Source organism: Ciconia boyciana, chromosome 4 (genome assembly GCF_034638445.1).
Source record: "Ciconia boyciana chromosome 4, ASM3463844v1, whole genome shotgun sequence".
NCBI classification, from domain to species: Eukaryota; Metazoa; Chordata; class Aves; order Ciconiiformes; family Ciconiidae; genus Ciconia; species Ciconia boyciana.
In genome coordinates this window covers 5671478-5696190 of record NC_132937.1, presented here as the reverse complement: position 1 = coordinate 5696190, position 24713 = coordinate 5671478, and the positions used below count along the sequence as shown (strand labels likewise).

The window sequence follows — 24713 nt, the reverse complement described above, 5'->3', positions numbered from 1 at the left end:
TTTGAGTGCTGTCCTGGTTTCAGCTGAGATGATAGAGTTAATTTTCTTTATAGTGGCTGGTATGGGGCTATGTTTTGGATTTGTGCTGAAAACAGTGTTGATAATACAGAGATGTTTTAGTTGTTGCTGCACTAGTCAAGGTCTTTTCAGCTTCCTATGCTCTGCCAGGTGCAGAAGAAGTTGGGAGGGGACACAGCTGGGACAGCTGACCCCAACTGACCAAAGGGATATTCCACACCATATGACATCATGCTCAGTATATAAACTGGGGGAAGAAGAAGGAAGGGGGGGATGTTCGGAGTTATGGTGTTTGTCTTCCCAAGTAACCATTACACATGATGGAGCCCTGCTTTCCTGGAGATGGCTGAACACCTGCCTGCCCATGGGAAGGAGTGAATGAATCCCTTGCTTTGCTTGCGTGCGCGGCTTTTGCTTTCCCTATTAAACTGTCCTTATCTCAACCCACGAGTTTTCTCACTTTTATCCTTCCGATTCTCTCCCCCATCCCACCAAGGGGGAGCGAGCGAGCGGCTGTGTGTTGCTTAGTTGTCGGCTAGGGCTAAACCATGCCAAGTGCTTGACTGGTTTTTATTTTACTTTGAGTTTGACTTTCACTTTGGATGATTATTGCCTTTTTAAAGATATAAATATGCTTAAAATTGAGTCTTATTGTGCATCAGCTGCACAAAAGCTTCTTGGCTGAATTCCTCTTGTTGTTGGGGGGCGATAGCAACAAATCTGTATCATTAAAACAATGTGAAATTACTGTTGTTTTCAAGCAATTTTCTTTTTTCACAGGTGTCAGCTGTGATGCATGTTTAAAAGGAAATTTTCGAGGTCGCAGATACAAGTGTTTAATTTGCTACGATTACGATTTGTGTGCAACTTGTTATGAAAGTGGTGCAACAACAACGAGGCATACAACTGACCATCCAATGCAGTGCATACTAACAAGAGTAGATTTTGGTAAGTAATAATTTAATTCATATTAGAGCTGTTTGCAGTAGTTAAAAACTTGTATTTTTGTTTCACTACTTAGGAACATTTTTTCCCCAAATAGCATGCTGAAAATTATAGCATGTTCCTGTCTCTGTGATAAAAAGCTTGTTTTTTCTTTGGTTCTAGCATATGAAATCTGCTTTACTCTTTTGGGTTAAGTGTTTTGGCACACAGCAAATTATCAGACTGTTAGATATATATCTGATAAAAAGGATTACTCCTAAATTAACTTCCAATTCAAAAGGTGCAACAAAACTACATGCACCCACCCCCCCTTCCCCCAATATGTTGTACCAGAAAGTACCATGGTGAAGAAGAGAAATAGTGGTGAGAGTTTGGGGAAAATGTTGTTTTCTAGTTACATCAGGGGATGTTAATGCAGCAGGGGTGGTAGGCTGTACTGAATGTGGAAGACTAGTGGCAAGGACTAGGAAGTAGTCCTCTTAGTTGCTGTTTTCTCTTCCCTGAGTCATTTCTATCACATTGTATTTATAACACCAGTGTTGTAATTCAGGAGATACTTCCATAGCAAATCTTTGCATTAAGATGTTGTTAACATTGGATGCTTATTTCTTTTTATAACTATTTTAAGCCCACAAGGCTAATGTTTTAGTAAAAACTGTTTGTAGTGATTCAAACTATATTGTTTTTGAAGTATTCAGCTCTTAGTAATTTTTTTTTTACCTTTTTGATTAAAAAAAAAGTATTGAATATACACATTATGCTACTTCCTATATGCATTTAAAGCTCAGAACAGCTGAATATACCAATATACAGCTTCTTTCTCAGAGCTCTCTTTGAGCAGAGAAGTATCTCATTCATGTGTAATTCTCAAGTAGCTGCTTGCCCTAAGCCTGCCTTGTAATGACTTTGAAATCTATGCTCTGAGAATCCGGAGCTTGGAAAGACAATTTTAAATATACAAATACATTTTTGAAAATGTATATATCATTTAAGTTTCTAGATATTTCTTCTTGGGCTTCACTTTTTTGCTTTTCCTTATTCATGAGGTAAAAATATTTGTGTAACAGTATATATTAATTCCACGTTCTGGTCACTATGAGATATATGGTTCAAACTTATTTGTCCCCTGATGACAGTTATTCTTGTATATTACATATAGGGTTAAATGGCAGCATCATCATAAACATTAAGTGTACATGATTCATAGGGAAGAGGACTGATATATGTTTGCTGTGGAGCCATAAGTTAACATTCAATGCTAAAAGTTTGAATGTAATACAATGGGAAAATTTTATTGCAAGTCATTTAAATTTTTAAAAGTCCTTCCAACCAATCGTGTGAATGTTCTGTGCATCTAGAAAACATTTTGTTTCTTGGAAACCTCAGTATTTTTCTTTGAAAGCCTCTAAGTAAACACACCTTTGGATTAGGGTGTGTTACTCATATAATTTTAAAAAACCCCACGAGGGATACACGTGGACAAGTAGAGGCTTGTCTGAACAGGGGTCATTCCCCAAGCAACTGACCCCGGACCCGCTGATTGGAAGAGACAGCAAGGGGTGGAGCCTGCACCTGGTAGCATGGGAGATTAAAGCAGGCAAAAACAATCAGCCCAGCTGATTGCAACAGACAAGTATATATATTCCCAGTGGGCACGCGTGCGGTGTGTGGCAGCATGGTGACCACCCAGCAAAAAGCAGTGTCCTCTGCTTATCCTGAGCTTCTAGCACCTGGTAGAACCAATGTAACCACACAGACAGAGCTCCTGTTCAAGCATGTGACCACCCAGGTTTCCGGCTGTGGGATGTGTGAAGGGATATTCCTAGAGGTGGAAAGTGATTGCAAGCAAGACTGTGGGAGGTGTGACCAGATTGATGAACTGCTCTGCTTGGTGGCCGAGCTGCAGGAGGAGGTGAGCAGACTGAGGAGTATTTGAGAGTCTGAGGGGGAGATTGATCAATGGAGCCGTACTCTGCCATCTGTGATGCATAGAAGCCAACTCAGCGTGGCCACTACAGAGGCAGGTCCTGGATCTATTTTGTGCCAGGAGGAAGGCAGTGTCACAAAGGATAAGGAGGGGTGGAAGCAGGTTACAGCATGGAGTGGTAAGAGAAACCCCTCCTTACCCATTAAGTTACCCTCTAAGTTACCCTTACAGAACAGGTATGAGGCCCTGGCTTTGGTAGATGAAGTGCATAATGAGAAAGAGGAGGAACCTGTGCAAGCAGTCTTGCCAAGATCAGAGAGACCAACCCCTTGCAACAAAACCTGCATTAAGACCAGCACCGAGAAGAAACAATGGCAAGTTATGGTCATTGGTGATTCCCTTCTGTGCAGAACGGAAGCACCTGTTTGCAGACCGGACGCTCTTTTCAGGGAAGTTTGCTGCCTCACTGGAGCCCGAATTAGGGACGTCACCACAAGACTGAAGAGCCTAGTTCAACCTTCAGACTACTATCCATTCCTGCTCTTTCACATGGGTACTAATGATGTCGCAACAAAAAGTCTGAGGTCAGTCAAAAGAGACTTCAGAGCCCTGGGAAGAATGCTAAAAAAATCTGGGAGCACAGGTAGTATTTTCCTCAATCCTCCCAGTAATGGGGGGAGACCTCGGAAGAAACAGGCGAGCCCAGGATATCAGTACCTGGCTCCAGGACTGGTACCTGTGCCAAAACTTTGGGTTTTTAAACCATGGAAGAGCCTTCAAGAGACAAGGTATGCTGAGGCCTGACGGGATCCACCTGTCCCAATGGGGAAAACAGGTCTTTGGGCATAAGCTGGTGGGGTTGATTAAGAGACCTTTAAACTAGAATTGATGGGGGAAGGGGATACCTACTGCAATCCTGTTGGTAAGCCAAGGGTTGGCATGGCATCGCCTGAGGGTGGCAATGCTAGTGGGAACATTTATGCTGCTCCTGGGAGCATGGAGGGCTCAGGAGTGTATCTGAAATGCTTGTACACCAACGCACGCAGTATGAGAAACAAGCAGGATGAACTGGAAGCGTTGGTCAGTTCCCAGAGCTATGATGCCATTGGTATTAGCGAGACTTGGTGGAATGAGTCCCACGACTGGAGTGCTGGGATGGAGGGCTGTTCAGGAGGGATAGGCAGGGCAGGCGAGGTGGAGGTGTCGCACTATACATAAGGGAGAGGTTTGATTGTACAGCCCTTACAGTTAGCGGTGATGTGGTGGAGAGCCTCTGGGTGAGGATTAGGGGGATGGAAAACAAAGGAGACGTTGTAGTGGGTGTCTACTACTGATTGCCCAGCCAGGATGTAAGCACTGATGTGTTATTCTATAAGCAATTAGGAGAAATCTCTGGATCGGTAGCCCTTGTCCTTACGGGAGATTCCAACTTCCCAGACATCAACTGGGAATATCATACTGCTGTGACGAGCAGGTCTTGGAAATTCTTGAAGTTTGTGGAAGATAACTTCTTGTCACAGGAACTCAGTGAGCCAACTAGGAAAGGTGCCCTCCTAGACTTGCTATTTGTGACGAGAGAAGGACTCGTGGGGGATGTGATGGTAGGTGGCTGTCTTGGCCACAGTGATCACAAAATGGTTGAGTTGAAAATTTTCAGTGTAATGAGAAAAAAGGTCAGCAGAGTTGCTACCCTGGATTTCAAGAGAGCAAACTTTAAGCTATTCTGGGAGCTAGTTAGCAGAGTACCCTGGGAATCTGCCTTTGAGGACTTAGGAAGTCCACGAGTGCTGGTCAGTCTTTAAGAACCACCTTTTAGAAGCACAGGAGCAGGCAATTCCACTGTGTCCTAAGTCAAGCAAGCAGGGCAGAAGACCGGCTTGGCTGAACAGGGAACTCCTCGTGGAGCTCAAGAGGAAAAAGAAATTGTACAATCTCTGGAAGCGAGGTCAGGCTTCACAGGAAGAGTACAGAGTTGTAGTTCACATATGCAGGGAGAAAACACGAAAGGCCAAAGCTCAGTTAGAGTTGAAACTGGCCAGTGTTGTGTCAGACAACAAGAAAGGCTTTTCTAAGTATGTTAATAGCAGGAGGAGGTCTAAAGAAAACATTGGACCGATACTTGTTGAAGATGGGTCACCTGACTAATAGGGATGAAGATGAAGCGGAGGCATTCAATGCTTTTTTTGCCTCAGTCTTTAATAATACGGATAGACCTTGGGCTGCCTGGTCCCCTGAGTCAGAGGACCACGACTGCGGGAACAGTGACTTTCCATTTGTGGACACTGAAATTGTAAGGGACCAGCTGTATCAGCTGAATGTTCACAAGTCCATGGGCCCTGATGGGATTCATCCCAGAGTACTGAAGGAGCTAGCAGATATTATGGCAGGACCCCTCTCGATCATCTACCAAAGGTTTTGGGAGTCTGGGGAGGTCCCTGCTGACTGGAAGCTAGCCAATGTTATTCCAATCTCCAAAAAGGGCATGAGGGTGTCGCAGATGGAGTGAGAGTGCACTTCACTCGTAAGAGAGAAGCAAAAATATATTTTATTGATATAGAATTAGGGAGTTAACAAAGTTCAGTGCGACAGTGGTTTAACAAGGTTTGATGGCAAGGTACACTTGATTATTTACTGCATAGAGGACAGGGTCAGACAGAACTGTCAGGGTGACCCTCCCGTTGAGTCATGAGGTTTGGAAAAGGACCTCCTTGCTTTCTAAACTCCTCCTTGGAGAGGAGTCTAGGTGCAGCTAGATCCAGTCCTAGTCCCAGACTTGGTCAACGGTTTATGTCTAAAGGATTATATGTGCGCAATCAATCCTTTATATCACTTAGCTAAGATTTCAAAGTTTAGCATGCTATTAGTCATGCTGTTGCAGCAAGGAATCTCTTAACCTCGAGGAGTAACCTTGAGAGGCGTCCCTGCTCAAGGGGAGATCCTGGCGTGCAGCCTGCTGCCATGCAGGAGAGCTCATAGGGCCCTGGGCTGTCCACTCTTTAAGGAGTAAGATGATTGACTTATGGTCATATCTGCATATCAGCAAGAGGTTTAGATCCCTGCTTCAGGCAGCCCTTGGCTACTTTGTTGCCATCCGTCCTCAAGGTCCAGCATAAGCTGGATGCAGCTATCAGGATGACTCCCACTGATGGTTACTGCTTGAGCAGGGGGGAGCACACTGCCACACTCCACCCTGTGACTATAGTCAGTTCACCTTCACAAAATGGTGGTACAGTCACCTCTTGCCTCTGTGCCATAAATAGTATATTGATAGTTTATGCGCTTATAGATCCACAGTAAGTAGGCAGTGAAGCACTGCTATTTGTTATGCGTTAATTTGTATGTTTTGGGTGGTTGAAGTTGGGTTATCTGTTTTATCATGTACCAAACCTTTATATACAATATGATTATAAGCAACAGACATATTAAAGTTAGATTCACTAGAATCACAACTGGGTGAAGCATAAGATTAAACACTCCCGTTGCTGTCGGTGACCATCCAAGAAGAGTTTCCCACCAATGGTGTTCTCCATCCTTCTTCACTCTTTCCAAGACATGGTGTATCTCTTCTGCATCATGATGAACAGTGATCAGAGTTTTGTGTCCCTAGTTTTGGACGCGTTCTAGCAGTTGACACAGGTCATCGTGTTGTAGTAGTTTCTTCACCAATGTAAGATTCATTCCGATGGGGGTAGGCAATAAATCTTGACTCAATGTATAGTTAGATTGTAACAATTGATAAGATGTAACAGGAGCTGAATAATTGAAGTCACATCCCACAATTTTAGTAAAGTTACAAACACAAATATTTGAGCGATTGCTTGTATCTACGGTAATGTTATCTACGAATATAAAATCACAAAGGGTTCTCACACAAGCACATCCTTTTCCAATATACACAAGTACAGTTTCAGGGGCTTCATCAGGTTGTATTCCAAAATGACAAACATTTTGTTCAGTGTCAAGACAGATGTCTTGGGCTTTGAGGGTGTTACTCTCACAAATAAATCCTTGTTGTTCCCGTACAACGCATGCATTAACATCAACAGTTTGCCATTTGTTTCCATTTTGGTGGGCCCACACTCTATGTTCTAATGGATAGAGTACAGTTCCATTGTGATTCAACCCCAGCGCAATGATTGGGTATATGGTGTATACCGAAGCATTGTGTATTGTTAAGACAAAAGCTGTGGCCTTATTGCTAATGGGATCATAAGTGAAATTGACTAAATACCACCAGGACTGGAATTCTTTCTCAAATTCAGTTGCATTATTCCAAATTACCTTTCGAATTTCAGTGGGTAAGGTGCCCTCTTCACCTTCTCTTATAATTGCTGCTACCGTAGATTGCATCCACAGTTGAGCCTGGATACAACTAAGAGCTAGAGAAACATTGGTTTGGGCTATACCAAGTGCATCCACAATCAGTTGGTGGTCCCTTTCATTAATTCTTTTCCATTGAGGGTAATAGATAAGAGCCATTGGTTAGTTCCCAATGCTAATAGAGAAGACTGTAATGGGTGTTCTAATTTTTTTAAATCGCTTGTTGTTGTGCTCAGTTTGTTTACGAGTACTTCGGCATCGATACTATTTAAGACTCCCAATCCTGTCCCTATGATACCGGTCACATCTCTCCTTGTTCGTCTTGGAGAGGTGAGGGTTCGCCCATGTAACCATGCTAACCATCCTGCATAGGACGTACCTAGGAATGGTGAACAGGTGGGTTTGATTGCAGAGATATTAATTTGCATCAGTAGTTCTACTTGTTTAAGAGACCATGATGGATTAAATAACACTTGTTGTTGGCCTGTATTTTTGATCACATACAGTCCAACTTCAGAAACCTGTGGGGATAGAATTTTCTTGTCCTTTACAGTCAGGGCGGGTGTTGCTGTACTAGGCTCAATAATGTCTATTTTAATTTTAAAGGATAGTCCCACGCTATGGTGAGCCCAGAGGCAGACTACAAAACCAGGTTGTACTAAGGTAAAATTGTGCCAACAGTCCAGTCTTTCAAAGGCGCAAAGTTTCGTATCTTTAGCTATTGGGTTTGATGTAATGTTGTACACAGAAATCTGAGATGCCTTCTCATGGTGTCACCGAAATTGGGAATCAAACTCCTTAGCACCAATGTAGCGTTAAGAAGCAGGCATTCTTTATTACGGCGCCAGATGCATGGGGCATCGTTCCACCTAGCGTGCATACCGCAGGTTACATCAACCAAAACTTATATTGTCCAATTACATGCATATGCATCAAATTTCCCAGAATGATCATACATATTCATTCTATTTCCCAGAACTAATTATCATATTTGCATGGTCATTACGCATGCGTCCTTGAACTCTGAGGGGTTTCCGTGGGGGTCTCTGGTGGTCCTTGGTGGTTGTACAGGTGTGTCCTTTAGTTGACCCCTTCTTCTGGGCATGCGCAATATCACCTTGCTTATGTAACTTGCTTCCCTTCTTCATGGTGCATGGTCCTTAACAATGATTTGGCACCCTTATTTCTATTCTAACACAAACCAATTATTCTAACTACCCTCGACTCTTTGTCAAGATGGGCTGGGGCTGTACTGGGAGCATAGCAGCATGTCCGTACTGCTCCTCGTCCAATTGTCTTTGGGCATAGTAGCATATCTGTAGCCATAGGTGTACAAACACAATATTAAAGCATTGTCTACCCTGCTCCTATCTCTATGTTGCTTAGTTACAAAAGAACAAACTAATCATTTTAGTTACATCTGGTTACAATGGGTATGTAGTCTAACAGTGGGATAACAGGTAGACCCACTGATCATCCGGCATCCTATTTTAATTTCTTTCCCTGCTGTTCCTCGGAGTCAGGGAACTTTATCATCAGCTTCATCTTTATCCCAGCTCCATTTGTTTTCTAAATATGTTTCAGTTCCGTGCATGACCACGGTGGAAAGCTTTAAATCTCCCTTACTAGAGTGTATTCCCATACTTCCAGTGTACTTAACACGAGCTTGGGACCATGGCCGCTCTAGGGTTCTTTCACCACAGGCTAAGGAGGAGCAGCATTGTTAGGGTTTGGAATAGTAACATGAACACAGCATGTCCATCTGCCATCCTGTGGGGTGCTGTAAGAGAAAATAGAGACTTGTTTCGGTGGGGAGAGTCCGAACAGGTTACCCCGTTAAGAAGAAGGAAAAATCCATCGTGAACTAATTCTGTGTTTTGCACCACTGCTATCAGTAGCTTCCCAGGCAAGTGGGCCACGAGGTTTAGTTAAAGTCATAGGCACAGTACCAATGGATGGTAAATTGACCATCACAGGCTGTCCTGGCTGTAATGTCATTGGATATTCTCTTTTCCTAGTAGGTGGAGCGCTAAGCTCAGCTTTTACAAAGAATGCTTGGCTTACAGGGCTTCCAGTAGGCCTGTATCGACTATTTAATTGATGGAGTACTTTGGGAAGTCTAGTATCCCATTGAGCTTCCTGTGGTTTGAGACTCCTTTTCAACAAGCCATTAGCTCTTTCTACCATCCCATTTGATTGAGGGTAGTATGGGGTGTGGAATACCCATCTAATTCCCTCTTGTTTTGCCCAATCTTGCACTTCCTTACACGAAAAGTGTGAGCCATTATCACTCTGGATAACATCAGGAGTAGGTAGACTTGAGAACCAAAATGATAGCCCTCGCACTGTATTTCGCCCATCGGCTTTCCGACATTTAGTCGCCATAAGCAAGCCGGAGACTACTTCCACTCCTGTAAGGATGTATCGATATCCTGCGGAGGATTTGAATGGTCCAATATAATCAATTTGCCATGTAGACCATAAAGCTTTCTCTTCATTGATATGTAAAGGTGGTGCTTTAGCAGGATGATCTGCTTGTAATTTCAATATCTACACTGGGGACATTCTGTAAGAATAGTTTCACAAGTTTTTCTATTTATAGGCCAGCCTTTACTCTGTGCAGCAAAGTAAAGTGCTTCTTTACCTGTGTGGCCTAGGCTTTGATGTAACCATTCTCCCAGTCGATACCACTCAGGATTTAAGGCGATTTTCCTAATTGTAGTTAGCTCATCTACCTTTTGATTCCACTTTGTGGCTGGTTGATTATCCTTAGCATGAGCTTTTACCCATCCCATCTTGAAAGGTGTTTTCCTGGCTATATCTAGTAATAATTGCCAGTCTTTGTTTCTCCAAACTGGGGATCTATTTACTTCCCAATTCAAGGTTTCCCATTGACAGAGCCACTGTGTGGCACCGGCCCACACAGCATAAGAGTCTACATATATGATTTTTGCTCCATTCTGTGCTGCCAAAACAACTGCTCTTATTTCTCCTACTTGTGCACTGCCTTCACCTTCTTCTACTACTTGTTTGCCGGTGGTAATGTCTAATGCAACAGCCTTATATTGTCACCAAAATTGGGAATCAAACTCCTTAACACCAATGTAGTATTAAGAAGCAGGCATTATTTATTACGGCACCGGATGCACGGGGGATCGTTCCACCTAGCGTGCATACCGCAGGTTACATCAGCCGAAACTTATATTGTCCAGTTACATACATATGCATCAAATTTCCTGGAATGATCATGCATATTCATTCTATTTCCTGGAACTAATTATCATATTTGCGTAGTCATTACGCATGCGTCCTTGAGCTCCGAGGGGCTTCCGTGGGGGCCTCTGGTGGTCCTTGGTGGTCATACAGGTGTGTCCTTTAGTTGACCCCTTCTTCTGGACATGCGCAATCCCACCTTGCTTATTTAACTTGCTCCCCTTCTTCGTGGTGCATGGTTCCTAACAATGATTTGGCACCCTTAACACAAACCAATTATTCTAACCACCCTCGACTCTGTCAAGATGGGCTGGGGCTGTACTGGGAGCATAGCAGCATGTCTGTACTACTCCTCGTCCAATTGTCTTTGGGCATAGTAGCATATCCATAGCCATAGGTGTACAAACACAATATTAAAGCATTGTCTAACCTGCTCCTATCTCTATGTTGCTTAGTTACAAAAGAACGAACTAATAATTTTGGTTACATCTGGTTACAATATTGCCATTTACTGTTTACCCTTTTTGCTGAAGCATCTGTAAACCAAATGTTTTCTGTTGGTGTACCCTCAGTGAGGGGCAGTGCATCCAGAATGGGTGAAGGTTTAAAAGGTTGTTGTAATGCTAAAGGGTCTGTGTTTATGGGCATCTGCTATTTGGAAACTGTTGCCGTGAAAAGCCGAAATCAGGACTCAGTAGTCGGGATGACTATTAAGCAGGTATTCTTTATTGCAGCGCTGGGCAGCACTGGGGATCGCTCCGCCACAAGTGCTCCGCCAGGTTAGCACAACACATCAGTTCATATACGGAAAAATTATACATATTCATCAGATTTCCTGAAAAGGTCAGTCTTATGGTGATGAGTTCCCGGAATTAATTTACATAGTCCAAGCATGCGCAGTAAAATTAGGGTTAGGGTCTTTTCACCCTCCTGGTGGTCTTCCATAGTCTTCCTCACGTTGTCCGCTAGTTGAACTTTGGGCTTCCTTTGTCCATATATAGTCATTGAATTAGCTCATCAGTCCTTCGGCCTCGGAATCACACAGAATCTTATATGTTGGAAAAGACCTTTAAGATCATCGCGTCTAACCATAAACATAACGCTGCCACGACCACCACTAAACCATGTCCCTAAGCACCTCATCCAAATGTCTTTTAAATACCTCCAGGGATGGCAACTCAACCACTTCCCTGGACAGCCTGTTCCAATGCTTGATAACCCTTTCAGTGAAGTAAAATTTCCTAATATCCAGTCTAAACCTCCCCTGGCGCAACTTGAGGCCATTTCCTCTTGTCCTATCACTTGTTACCTGGGAGAAGAGACCAACCCCCACCTCTCTACAGCCTCCTTTCAGGTAGTTGTAGAGGGTCATAAGGTCTCCCCTGAGCCTCCTTTTCTCCAGGCTAAACAACCCCAGTTCCCTCAGCCGCTCCTCATAAGACTTCTGCTCTAGACCCTTCACCAGTTTCGTTGCCCTTCTCTGGACATGCTCCGGCACCTCAATGTCTCTCTTGTAGTGGGGGGCCCAAAACGGAACACAGTATTTGAGGTGCGGCCTCATTAGCACCGAGTACAGGGGCACGATCACTTCCCTAGTCCTGCTGGCCACACTATTTTTGATACAAGCCAGGATGCCATTTGCTTTCTTGGCCACCTGGGCACACTGCTGGCTCATATTCAGCCGGCTGTCAACCAACACTCCCAGGTCCTTTTCTGCCTGTCAGCTTTCCAGCCACTCTTCCCCAAGCCTGTAGCGTTGCATGGGGTTGCTGTGGCCCAAGTGCAGGACCTGGCACTTAGCCTTGTTGAACCCCATACAATTGATCTCGGCCCATCGATCCAGCCTGTCCAGGTCCCTCTGTACAGCCTTCCTCCCCTCAAGCAGATCAACACTCCCGCACAACTTGGTGTCATCTGCAAACTTACTGAGGGTGCACTCGATCCCTTCATCCCCTCCCCATTCATAAAGATATTAAACAGGACTGGCCCCAATACTGAGCCCTGGGGGACACCACTTGTGACTGGCCGCCAACTGGAGTAAACTCCATTCACCACCACTCTTTGGGCCTGGCCATCCAGCCAGTTCTTTACCCAGGGAAGAGTACACCCGTCCAAGCCATGAGCAGCCAGTTTCTCCAGGAGAATGCTGTGGGAAACGGTGTCAAAGGCTTTACTGAAGTCTAGATAGACAACATCCACAGCCTTTCCCTCATCCACTAGGCGGGTCACCTTGTCGTAGAAGGAGATCAGGTTGGTCAAGCAGGACCTGCCTTTCCTAAACCCATGCTGGCTGGGCTTGATCCCTTGGTTATCCTCTACATGCCGTGTGATGGCGCTCAGGATGATCTGCTCCATCAGCTTTCCTGGTACCGAGGTCAGGCTGACAGGCCTATAGTTCCCCGGGTCCTCTTTCTGGCCCTTCTTGGAGATGGGTGTCACATTTGTTAATCTCCAGTCAACTGGGACCCCCCACTTGGGAATGGTACAAGGGTGTCGATTTAAACTAGTTCTTTGGTGCTTATCTTTGGCACAAATGTCCTGAGTTCCTGTTATCAGTGATTTAATTAGGAAGCCTAACCGTCTTGCTCAAGGCCTGTTTAGTCTTATTAGGTTAGAAGTTACAGGAAATGTCCTATCATCAGCTCTGCTCAGCAGGTAACTAAAACTGTCTTTGCAGTGGAAGAAAACAAAAGAGAACAAGGATGCAAGTGAAACAAACAAACAAACAAAAAGCAAGTCTGTGTATCACAGTAAGGTCTTAGTCAGGGATTGTCAGGGATTTAACACTTTTACTCCCATTGAGTCTTGAGGTTCGGAAAAGGATCCCCTTGCTTTCTAAACTCCTTCTTGGAGAGGAGTCTAGGTGCGGCTAGATCCAGTTCTAGTCCCAGACTTGGTCAATGGTTTATGTCTAAAGGATTATATGCGTGCAATCAATTCTTTATATCACTTAGCTAAGATTTCAAAGTTTAGCATGCTATTAGTCAGTTACCGAGGATCTGCTGCGGCTAGGAATCTCTCAGCCTCGAGGAGTAACCTTGAGAGAAGTCCCTGCTCAAGGGGAGATCCTGGCGTGCAGCCTGCTGCCGTGCAGGAGAGCTCAAAGGGCCCTGGGCTGTCCACTATTTAAGGAGTAAGACGATTGACTTATGGTCATATTTGCATATCAGCAAGAGGTTTAGATCCCTGCTTCAGGCAGCCCTTGGCTACTTTGTTGCCATCCGTCCTCAAGGTCCAGCATAAGCTGGATGCAGCTATCAGGATGACTCCCACTGATGGTTACTGCTTGCGCAGGGAGGGAGGCAGCACACCGCCACAGAGGGAAGACCCAGGGAGCTACAGACCTCTTAGTCTAACCTCATTTCCTGGAAAAACTACGTAGAAGATCATACTGGGTGCTACTGAAAGGCATTTAAAGGATAATGCAATCATCAGGTACAGTCAACATGGGATCACAAAGGGAAAGTCCTGTTTAACTAATTTGATATCTTTCTATGATAGGGTCACCCGCCTAGTAGATGAAGGGAAGGTGGTGGATGTAGTTTTTCTGGATTTGAGTAAGGCTTTCGATACTGTCCCTCACAGCATCCTTCTGGACAAGTTGTCCAACTGTGAGATGAGCAGGTTCACGGTTGCGCTGGGCGAAGAACTGGCTGAACGGCAGGGCTCAAAGGGTTGTAGTGAATGGGGCTACGTCTGGCTGGCAACCAGTCACCAGCAGTGTTCCTCAGGGCTCAATTCTAGGGCCAGTCCTGTCAATATTTTTATCAACGATCTGGATGCAGGAGTTAAATGCACCCTTAGCAAGTTTGCTGATGATACCAAACTGGGAGGTGCTGTTGACTCTCTTGAGGGACAGGAGGCCTTGCCAGAGGGATCTAGACAGATTGGAGCATTGGGCTATGATTAATGGGATGAAATTTAACAAGTCCAAGTGCCGGATTCTGCACCTGGGACAGAGTAATGCTGGGCACAAGTATAAATTGGGAGAGGAGTGGCTGGAGAGCAGCCCTGCAGAAAGGCATCTGGGGGTGCTGGTTGACAGCAGGCTCAATATGAGTCAGCAGTGTGCCCTGGCAGCCAAGAGGGCAAACCGCATCCTGGGGTGCATCAAACACAGCATAACCAGCCGGTCAAGAGAGGTGATTATCCCACTGTGTTTAGCGTTGGTGTGGCCTCACCTTGAGTATTGTGTGCAGTTCTGGGCCCCACAATTTAAGAAGGATGTGAAGGTCCTTGAATGCATCCAGAGGAGGGCAACAAAGCTGGTGAAAGGACTGGAAGGAATGTCCTGTGAGGAGCAGCTAAGGACTCTGGGTTTGTCTAGTTTGGAGAAAAGGAGGCTGAGGGGTGACCTCATTGCTCTCTACGGCTTCCTGAGGAGGGGAAGTGGAGAGGGAGGTGCTGATCTCTTCTCCCTGGTATCCAGTAACAGGACACATGGGAATGGCTCAAAGCTGTGCCAGGGGAGGTTTAGACTGGACATTAGGAAGCATTTCTTTACCGAGAGTGTGGTCAAACACTGGAACAGGCTTCCTAGAGAGGTGGTGGATGCCCCATGCTTGTCAGTGTTTAAGAGGCCTTTGGACAATGCCCTTAATAACATGCTTTAACTTTTGGTCAGCCCTGGAGTGATCAGGCAGTTGGACTAGATGATTGTTGTAGGTTCCTCCCAACTGAAATAGTTTATTCTATTCTATTCTAAATCTGCATGAAGAATCAAGCTAGGAAGGTGGAAGAAATTTTGCAGTGAAGTAGTGAGGGAGGCTGATTCAAAAGATTTTTAGGACTACTTCTAAATTGTTTGGTTTCTTTCGAGTAAAGGAGACATTTCTGTTTCTATAGCTTCTTTAAGTAAGAAGAATTAAAAATATGTTCTTCTAGCGTTTTCACGTGGCTTAATACTTGAACACTGTTCCCTTAGAACCAGCGTTAGTAAGAGGAGAGGAAAATGCTGAAGCTCGGCCCTTCAACAAGACTTTTTGTTTTATTATACCTGGAACAGCATGAGAGGAAAGCACGTCACTATTCTGAACCACAACAAGGGCTAATGGCAGAGAATGCCAAAGTACAAGTCACCTTGTTGATTTATGCAGCAGAGTAAAAGAAAGAATTTTTATAAATGTCTTTCTGATTAGGCTTTAGGACGGTTTATGATGTCATTCTAAAAATATTTATCCCTTGTATTACGGTCCTGTATGGAATGTAAGGTAAGAAAGACTATGTACAGTGTGGTTAAAAATCAGATGCCTAGAGAAAGTGTAGTAACTTCTTAAAGGGCATTTTATAAATAAGGAGATCATGTGACTTAGAGGAATATACAGGAATTTAGTAGATAATTAATGCTGGAATTAGTCTAAACTTGTTTCAAAGTTGTCACGCTAGCTGTTCTAGGGAAAGTAAAAATCATGAAGCAAAGATGTACAAGAAGGTTAAAAGAAAATATCCTGAAGGGCAACATCAGCAGTATAAAACAATGAAAAAAGATGGAACTGGACGGAGATGTCATTTGCCGTCTACGGAAGTATGAGTGGGAAACATAAGAATGAAGAACACTAGGAGGAAAACACCTGAACTAAAAACAGAATGGAAGACTGTTAATGGAGGTAGATGTGTGATTACTAGAATACCTTTCTATTGTCAAAATTCAGAATTATTGCTCGCATTCAGATTTGAATAAAAGATGCAAGGTTGTGCATGTGTGAAGACTGTTTTAATGGGAATAAACTCATTGTGGCTGTTAGTAGTTGATGGAGTTGGGGAGTGGACAGTAGGCAAGATGGTGAACACTTAATTTTGTGGTAAAGAGGAGGCAGGAGACTGGGGTGTTTTTGTTTGTTTGTTTTAATTGCAAAACTGAAAGTTCAGAGGAGGTCAGTATTCCTTCCTCCCCCCCCCCCCCCCCCCCCAGATTGGGGGGGAAGATGTGTCATAGGAATGAGTTGTTCAAGATCCATCTATAGTTGATGACGAAGATGGACCTAAGGGAAGGACCTAAGTATCTCTAGTTCCTTTCAGCATGCTACCCAGTAGGCAGCATTGTCTCTATATAGAAACCTGTGGAGACTGTACTGGTAATCTGTGCTTGAAACCTTGTTCAAATTCTGGTTTGTGATGGGGCAACGAACCAAGTAGATTCTCCTAGGTGTCAGGGATAGCTTAGACATTAATGAAATTAGTGTGCAGTTGTATAACTCTGTAAGAATACTTACCATGTAAACCCAGTACACCAGGATTTGGTAGTGGCGGGGGGGGGGGCGCTGCAGGGGTGGCTTCTGTAACAAGACACCAGAAGCTGCCCCCATGTAGGGTAGAGTCAGTTCCAGCTGGCTCCAAGACAGACCCACCACTGGCCAAGGCTGAGCCAATCAGCAGTGCCGGTGGTGCCTCTGTGCTAACATATTTAAGAAAGGGTAAAAAACACTGTGCAGCAGCTGTGAGAGAAGAGTGAGAAAAATGTGAGAGAAACAACCCTGCATACACCAAGGTCGGTGAAGAAGGAGGGGGACAAGGTACTCCAGGCGCTGGAGCAGAGGTTCCCTTGCAGCCTGTGGATGACCACATGAGAGCAGATATCCACCCTGCAGCCTGTGGAGGACCACACACTGGAGCAGGCTCCTGGCAGGAACTGCGGCCTGTGGAGAAGAGCCTATGTAGGGGCAGGTTTTTCTAGGAGGATCTGTGGCCCGTGGGGGACCTGTGCGGAGTCTGTTCCTGAAGGACTGTACCCCATGGAAAAGGACCCATGTTGGAGCAGTTCATGAAGAACTGAATCCTGTGGGAGGGACCCCACGCTGGAGCAGGGGAAGAGTGTGAGGAGGAATTAGCGGCAGAGATGAAGTGTTATGAACTGACTGCAACCCCCCATTCCCCATCCCCCTGCACCGCTCCGGGGGAAGGAGGTACAAGAATCATGAGTGAAGTTGAGCCTGGGAAGAAGAGGAGGGTGTGGGGGTAATGTGTTTTTAGTTTTGTCTTTGTTCCTTACCATCCTACTCTATTTTTAATTGGCAATAAATTAAGTTAGTTTTCCCCAAGTAAGAGTCTGTTTCACCTATGACAATAACTGCTAAGCAATCTCCCTGTCTTTATCTCGACCTGCGAGCTTTTCTATCTTATTTCCTCCCCATGTCCTGTTGAGGAGGGGGAGAGTGAGAGCAGCTTGGTGGGCACTTGGTGGCTGGCCAAGGTCAACCTGCCACACCTGGTCAATTATTATAGTGCTTAGGAGCCTTAAAATGCTGTGAAATATATACTAATGAGACATTCCTGGAGGAGCTTTAGTCATGGCCTTGAATTTCCAGAGACTTGGACCAGTATAGGAACTCATGTGAGACTGTTGGAAATTAATAAGAAGCACTAGTGACTTCCAGCTTTACCCGTGTTTGTGTTTATGAGTCTAGTTGGCTCACTTCTTCTGTAAGTCAATGCACAATCTAGTATTTCTTCTGAATGAGGAAGGTGGAATTCTGAATGGTGACAGTTGTATTGTTCTTCAGTTCCTAGAGTGATGCTGGGAAAAGATGCTTGTTAGACATAAACTTTAAAATGCTGAATGGGCACAAACATTGGTATGCTGTCATAGCAAAGGACAGAACAGCATTGGAATAGGTCTGTTTAAAGAATAGGGTTGTGCATATCTAGTAGTCTCTGTAGAAATTATACTTTTTGCTAGAACAGCATAGAAGTTCAGAGCAGACTACTCAGTTTTGGTGTTCCTGAAAAAGAATTGCTGGCAGTGAGCCACAAACTCTACATTCTAAGCTGTTAGGATGCTTTATGATTTGTATTATGTGGAAGCATGTTGTTTCTTCACTATCCCTGCCATTTTCAAGGGGTTAGATTAGGCAAAGAAAGTAATATGATTTTCCTGGAAAATTATATTAAGAACTTATATTGTGTTACTTATGTTTAAGTCCCCAGTGTAAGTTCAGCTCAGGTGCTTATAGGGTACAAGATCAAAACCCTCCAGCTACCTTTTGCAAAACTGTGAGCTGCTTACATGAAGTTAAGCTTAAAAATGCCAAGTCTGAGGCCTGGATAGATTGACTAGAATTCAGCTCGAGACATTACTAGTCTTAAACTATTAGAAGATGATCCATTTAGTCTTGCATGTCTTGCTAAGTCAAGTAGTGACAGCTGCGTTGGCAGTGTTAGGTGTTGACAACTGGGCATCACATCCTTTGTAATCTGCATCGTCACCTGTGTGTGTTCATGGCTTTGGTATGTGGTATCAACAACAGAATGTCCAGCTACTGCTGGATGAATTAACTGAATCCCTGCCATAGGGTCTCTGTCAGACCCAGCAGAGTGTTTCTGATTCTCAAGTAGTTAGCCCAACAAGCACTACTTAGCTCTGTAGCTGAACACTGAGAAACCGATGAATTTGTATGAAGAAAAACAGAGAACGTGCTGTTTCTTGCTACTGGACATGGCTATACTCTGAGATACTTCAAAAAGGTTGAAGTATTGATGCACTATATGGAAGCAATTGGCAACTTTTTCCAGACTCTGCCAAACTTATGTTTTACTCTAGCAAACGTGGCTCTTGTGCTGCATTTTTATTGAAAAGGGAGGTTTCTGTTAGAGAGTTCTAAATAAGGTGAATAGAAATTCTACTTGTTGGGATTAGATCACTCCATTCAGTAAAGCAGGACAAAAAATGGTGATTGACAAATTAGAAATATTAGTGTGAAATCAGCATGTTACTTGTATGATGTCAAAATTTTTAGTTTACTTATATTAAATTGAAATGAAGTTGCACTTGTATGAAAATAAGTGTTATTAAAATTACTGTCTTCTGTGTACCTTCTTAAAGTAATATGTCTCCTCAGTCTACAAGGACAAATTGTTACATTTAGTTCTCAATCGGCTCTTTGAAATACTGATTTTGTCTGAGGAATGGTAGTGTATTTCTGAATGAGTGCCAGGAGGTTTGCAACCAGAGAGAAGAATGTGCTAGCTCTGTGGTTGATGAAGCAAAATTGTTCTCTTTCTTCCCCATTGAGATTGTTAGATGTCCTAAAGCCATTTCCTTTAGGAAACACTATAGTTTCCAAATACCCTTAGGCTTGAAATCTAATTTAATATGCCATCAAGTCCCCTTTAGAGAGGTTCCGAGCCTAAGCATCATCTTAGTGCTCTTCCTCTATAAGCAGCGAAGGAAACTTTTCCTGGAGTGATGCAATTTAGTATGAATTTAGCATGGTTTGTTAAATTTTCATGATTGGTTTGGCTCATGTTAATTGCTAAATTAGCAGCTTAAGGGAGGCTGCTACTTCAATAGTCAAGAAGTGCTGAAGTATTGAAACTGGTATGTAACATCTCACTCCTTTTGCTTCACTAAAATTTCCCCTTATTGTTAAACACTGGTTCAGCTATGGCACCAATATCAACATATGGAGTGCTGGTGTCACTGAGGCATTTTAAATTATGATATTTAACATAGATTTGCTGCGAGTAAGGCTGTGAGAGCACAGTGCATCTACAGTGATCTTATCTGTAGTACAAGCTCACTTATGGTAAAAACAAGGATGGGGGAAAAGTGATAGTTCGGCAGCACCATCAGACTTTGCTCTTCCTGAATATTAGAAAGTTATGTTGTTTGCTATTGAAAATTGTGTAGTCTGCCTATTCTTTTGGAAGCTGAGTCATTGAACAACTTTATAATATTGGCATATGCACTTTGTGCATAATTAAAATGTTTATTTTGATTAAATAATGAATGAATTTGACAATGATTACATGCACATAGGTGTATATATAAAGAGGTTATATAAATAAAATAATGAGCTATGCTGCTTGAAAATAACCCCTCCTAAACCATCATCTTTTTCCAGATTTGTATTATGGTGGAGAAGCTTTCTCTGTAGAGCAGCCACAGTCCTTTACTTGTCCTTATTGTGGAAAGATGGGTTATACGGAAACATCTCTTCAAGAACACGTTGCTTCTGAACACGCAGAAACATCAACAGAGGTGGTAAGCCACTTCAGCGTTGTTTTCAATTACAATGAAATTATATGAAAATTTCCAGGAAATTAGGTGGTTTTTTTTTTTCTTGAAGTATGCGTTCATTTAAATGCTGACTAGGAAGGTATGTACCATACATACATACACACCGTGCTGGTGTTTTCCTTCTTGACTCCTTGAGCTACTAACAGTCCCCAACTCAACGATCCTACATCTGCCTACAACATCACCTTTATCTCTCTACAGACTTTCTCACGGCTCTCTCAGCAGTCTGAGTCAAGGTTATGCAGCCGAGTCCTTGGATCCTTGGTACGCAGGCCACTAAATCCTGGTGTTACAGAGAGGGTTAAACCCTTGTAAAAATAAATAGCTTTTAAATATATTGACTTTATAAAAAGTGGCCCTTGCTGTTTCCCTTTACCCCCACCACTTGATTTTCCTGATGATTTCAACAGTAGTAATTGGTGTAGAGCAATTATACACCATATAATAGACTACTGGAACAATTGTTTTGCTTCTGTTTTTGTCAGTAAGCGTTCAGATCTCCTCAAGTTTTTATATCTAGATGTTACTGTTGCTTGTGCCAGAAGGTCTGAAATTTTTCCAAATGTGAGGTGAATTCTTTGCTATGTAAACAATAAAATAATAAATAACTTGGATTTTGATACTATTAGAAATGGTTTGTTCTCAGCCTTCATTCCAATGTTGAGAAACTACATGCTTGCACTGCTTAGTGTTTCAGACTACTTTCTTTTTAGAAAAGTCTGTAGCCCTGTTTTTAGATTTCCCTTTATGGTGCAGGGGTATGTTCTGTATTTATTTTTAAAGCCCACTTCACTAATTCAACAGTTATGTGTGTTAGCAGTCCTAGGTTAAATTCTTGACCAAGAAGTTTGGGTATCTTTCCAGCAGTGGGGGATATATTCATGTTTGTGTGTGAATACTGTTTATGCCTGAGGAATGTATGATTATAGAAGGACATTCAGGGAACTGTCGTCTAGTTATTTTTGCTGTAGATTCCTATAAAAATGTGCATGCTTGAGGAAAATTATTAAAATCTTAATAAGTTGTGGAGAAATGACTCGTGATTTTGAACTTGTTTGTTCTGTTCTCTCTTCACTCTAAGCTCTCCACTTCTTGAGAAATTATGTGGGGGAAGGAGAATCTCCTTAGAGCCTGCTAAGGGCCTTATGTGAAGGAGTAGTAGAGGAGGTAAAATTGGTCAACGTGTTCTGAGACTCAAAGGTGTCCTAGTCTTTCCTAAGAACATATGAACTATTGGCATATATTTCTTTATTTTTAGAACTAAAACCTCAGTAATTATTATTTCTCCATTAAATGATCAAGGATAATGGTCAGCAATACAGGGCAAGTGCATATGGACGTGGCTGGCATTATGATGATTGTTACTGTTGCTATTGGGTTTCAGTAGAGTGGAGTGATTAACAAATAAAACACAGCATTCAGGTAGAAGTTTTTTAGGGTTGCAGCTCTGAAAATTGTAAGAAAGCCATCCAATATAATCTTTGAATCAAGTTTCAGAATGAAGATATCAGTTTTCTGCTACTCAGTCACACTTAGCGGATTCATTCTGTATTTAGTAAGACAGCAACTAGACTGAAGTGAAAGGGACCAGGTGGGGTGGGTCGACCTTGGCTGGCTGCCAGGTGCCTACTAAGCTGCTCTATCTCACCTCCCTCCCCAGCAACAAGATGGGTAGAAAATACGGCGAAAAGTTCATGGGTTAAGATAAGGACAGGGACATTACTCGCTAATTACCGTCATGGGCAAAACCAGACTCGACTTAAGGAAACTAATTTAATTTATTGCCAATTAAACAGAGTAGGACAATGAGAAATAAGAACAAATCTAAAAACACCTTCCCCCCACCCCTCCCTTCTTCCAAGGCTCAACTTCACTCCCAACTTTTCTACCTCCTTTTCCCTCCCTGAGCGGCACAGGGGGATGGGGAATGGGGGTTGCGGTCAGTTCATAACGCTTCACCTCTGCCACTCCTTCCTCCTCACACTCTTCCCCTGCTCCAGCGTGGAGTCCCTCCCATGGGATACAGTCCTTCATGAACTGCTCCAACATGGGTCCTTCCCACGGGCTGCAGTTCTTCAGGAATAGACTGCATGGGTCCCCCACAGGGTCACAGTTCCTGCCAGAAAATCTGTTCCTGCGTGGGCTCCTCTCCATAGGCTGCAGCTTCCTTCAGGATGCATCCACCTCCTCTGGTGTGGGGTCCTCCACAGGCTGCAGTGTGGATATGTGCTCTGATGTGGTCCTCCATGGGCTGTAGGGGGACAATCATGGTCATCTCCACAGGCTGTAGGGGAATCTCTGCTCTGCTGCCTGGAGCACCTCCTCCCCCTCCTTCTTCACTGACCTTGGTGTCTGCAGGGTTGTTTCTCTTGCATTTCCTCACTCCTCTCTCACAGCTTCAGCTTTTTTACCCTTTCTTAAATATGTTATCACAGAGGTGCTACCACCATCACTGATTGGCTAGCTTTGGCCAGGGATGGGTCTATCTTGGAGCTGATTGGAACTGGCTCTGTCAGCCATGGAGGCAGCTTCTGGTGTCTTCTCAAGCCAAAAAGAGTCTTTAACATGTACAGCAAAAAAGGGAGCATGGCACAGATCAGAGAAACTAACATCGAGAACAGATAAGTTAATATCGTGGTCAGCAACAGTTAAACAGCTATAATAATTTTATGTTCCCTCTAATATGCTCTGGTCAAATCTGTCATTGTCTCAAACCCTTTGAGTCCCATGTTGGGTGCCAAAAACACTGGTCGTGGTTTAACCCCAGCTGGCAACTAAGCACCACACAGCTGCTTGCTCACTTCCCCCCTGCCCCCAGTGGGATGGGGGGCGGGGGGGGGAATAAGAAGGATAAAAGTGCAAAAACTTGTGGGTTGAGATAAAGACAGTTTAATAGGGAAAGCAAAAGCTGCCTACACAAGCAAAGCAAAATAAGGAATTCATTCACTCCTTCCCATTGGCAGGCAGATGTTTAGCCATCTCCAGGAAAGCAGGGCTCCATCACGCATAATGGTTACTTAAGGAAGACAAACACCATAACTCTGAACATCCCCCCTTCTTTCTTCCCCGTGGTTTTTATTGCTGAGCACGATGGCATATGGTATGGAATATTCCTTTGGTAAGTTGGGGTCAGCTGTCCCAGCTGCATCCTCTCCCAACTTCTTGTACATCCCCAGTCTATCTGCTGTTGGGGCAGCGTGAGAGACAGAAAAGGTCTTGATGCTGTGTGAGAGCTGTTCAGCAATAGCTAAAACATTGGTGCGTTATCAACGCTCTTTTGGTCACAAAGCCAAAGCATAGCACTATATGGGCAACTATGAAGAAATTTAACTCTATCCTAGCCAAAACCAGTATACTTGTATAAATAGGGAGGTGGTGGTAATAAGAGAACAGATCTAGAAACTGTCAACTGTAATGTTTGGAGCCTAACTGGCTTAAGGCTTTTTAATAATTTCCTGGATTTCATTGAAAGTAATATGGTAATCTGTTAATTTTAAGGGAAGTTAAGAGCATGGCCACCTTCTCCAGCCCAGGACTCCCTTCTGCTCAGCTGCTGAAGCCCAGCCTGGGGACCTGGGGCCTCTTCCTAGGCTGAGGGATGCAGCTGCCACTTTCCCATTTGCAGGTTCAACCAGTAGTGAAGCTGAGCACGTATTCCAGAGACCTGTACACACACAGATGACCATAGACATGGTACTGCCTTCAACAGCACCTACACGTAGGACTTGCATAAAACATAAGTATAGGCAGCCAAGTCCCCTTCCTCCTCTTCAGCTGGTAGAGATAGAAGGTCACTAGTGAAGGAAGGTACACACATGCTACTCTCTAGATTCACAAGCCCACACACATTCACTGTGATCCCTCGAGTACCGGCATGGCCCCCTTTTGTCTGTCCTGCCTGGATCCCAGGCACTCTTACCTGCTTCACAGGTCTCCTACTTGCCAGCTAGTCCAGCTTGATGCTCACTAGCAAACACGCATGCACTCACACACTCATCCCACAGGCATTCCACATTCGCAAGTCCCCCTGGGCATACCAGCACAGACTCTTGCCTGCTTCATACTCCTCTGCCTAGACTTGAGGCTCCTCCCTACTCATTAGCTAGTCCAGCTTGAAGTTTGTTAGCCAATACACATGCACACCAAGTTTGGGGAAGATGCAGACACACCCTCCCCCTTCCCCCAGCAGCTGGCACCAGGCACCACGTGGGCTGTGACTGGTGGTCTTGCTCCAGCCACCAGTGCTAGGCCCCTCACTCATGCTGGTCCCCCCCC

At 43.9% G+C, this 24713-nt stretch overlaps 1 protein-coding gene across 3 annotated transcripts in view; it reads left to right on the top strand.

The window, feature by feature from the left end:
• The window catches only part of LOC140650556 (E3 ubiquitin-protein ligase KCMF1-like), a 79644-nt gene that overhangs the window by 37352 nt on the left and 17579 nt on the right, over positions 1-24713 (top strand). For 2 of the 3 annotated variants that reach the window (XM_072859032.1, XM_072859034.1), the window contains exons 2-3: positions 799-966; positions 20263-20402. In XM_072859032.1, the coding sequence (XP_072715133.1) occupies positions 799-966; positions 20263-20402 (308 nt within the window). The remainder of the gene's footprint in view (positions 1-798; positions 967-20262; positions 20403-24713) is intronic. The other variant, XM_072859033.1, reaches the window with a different exon arrangement.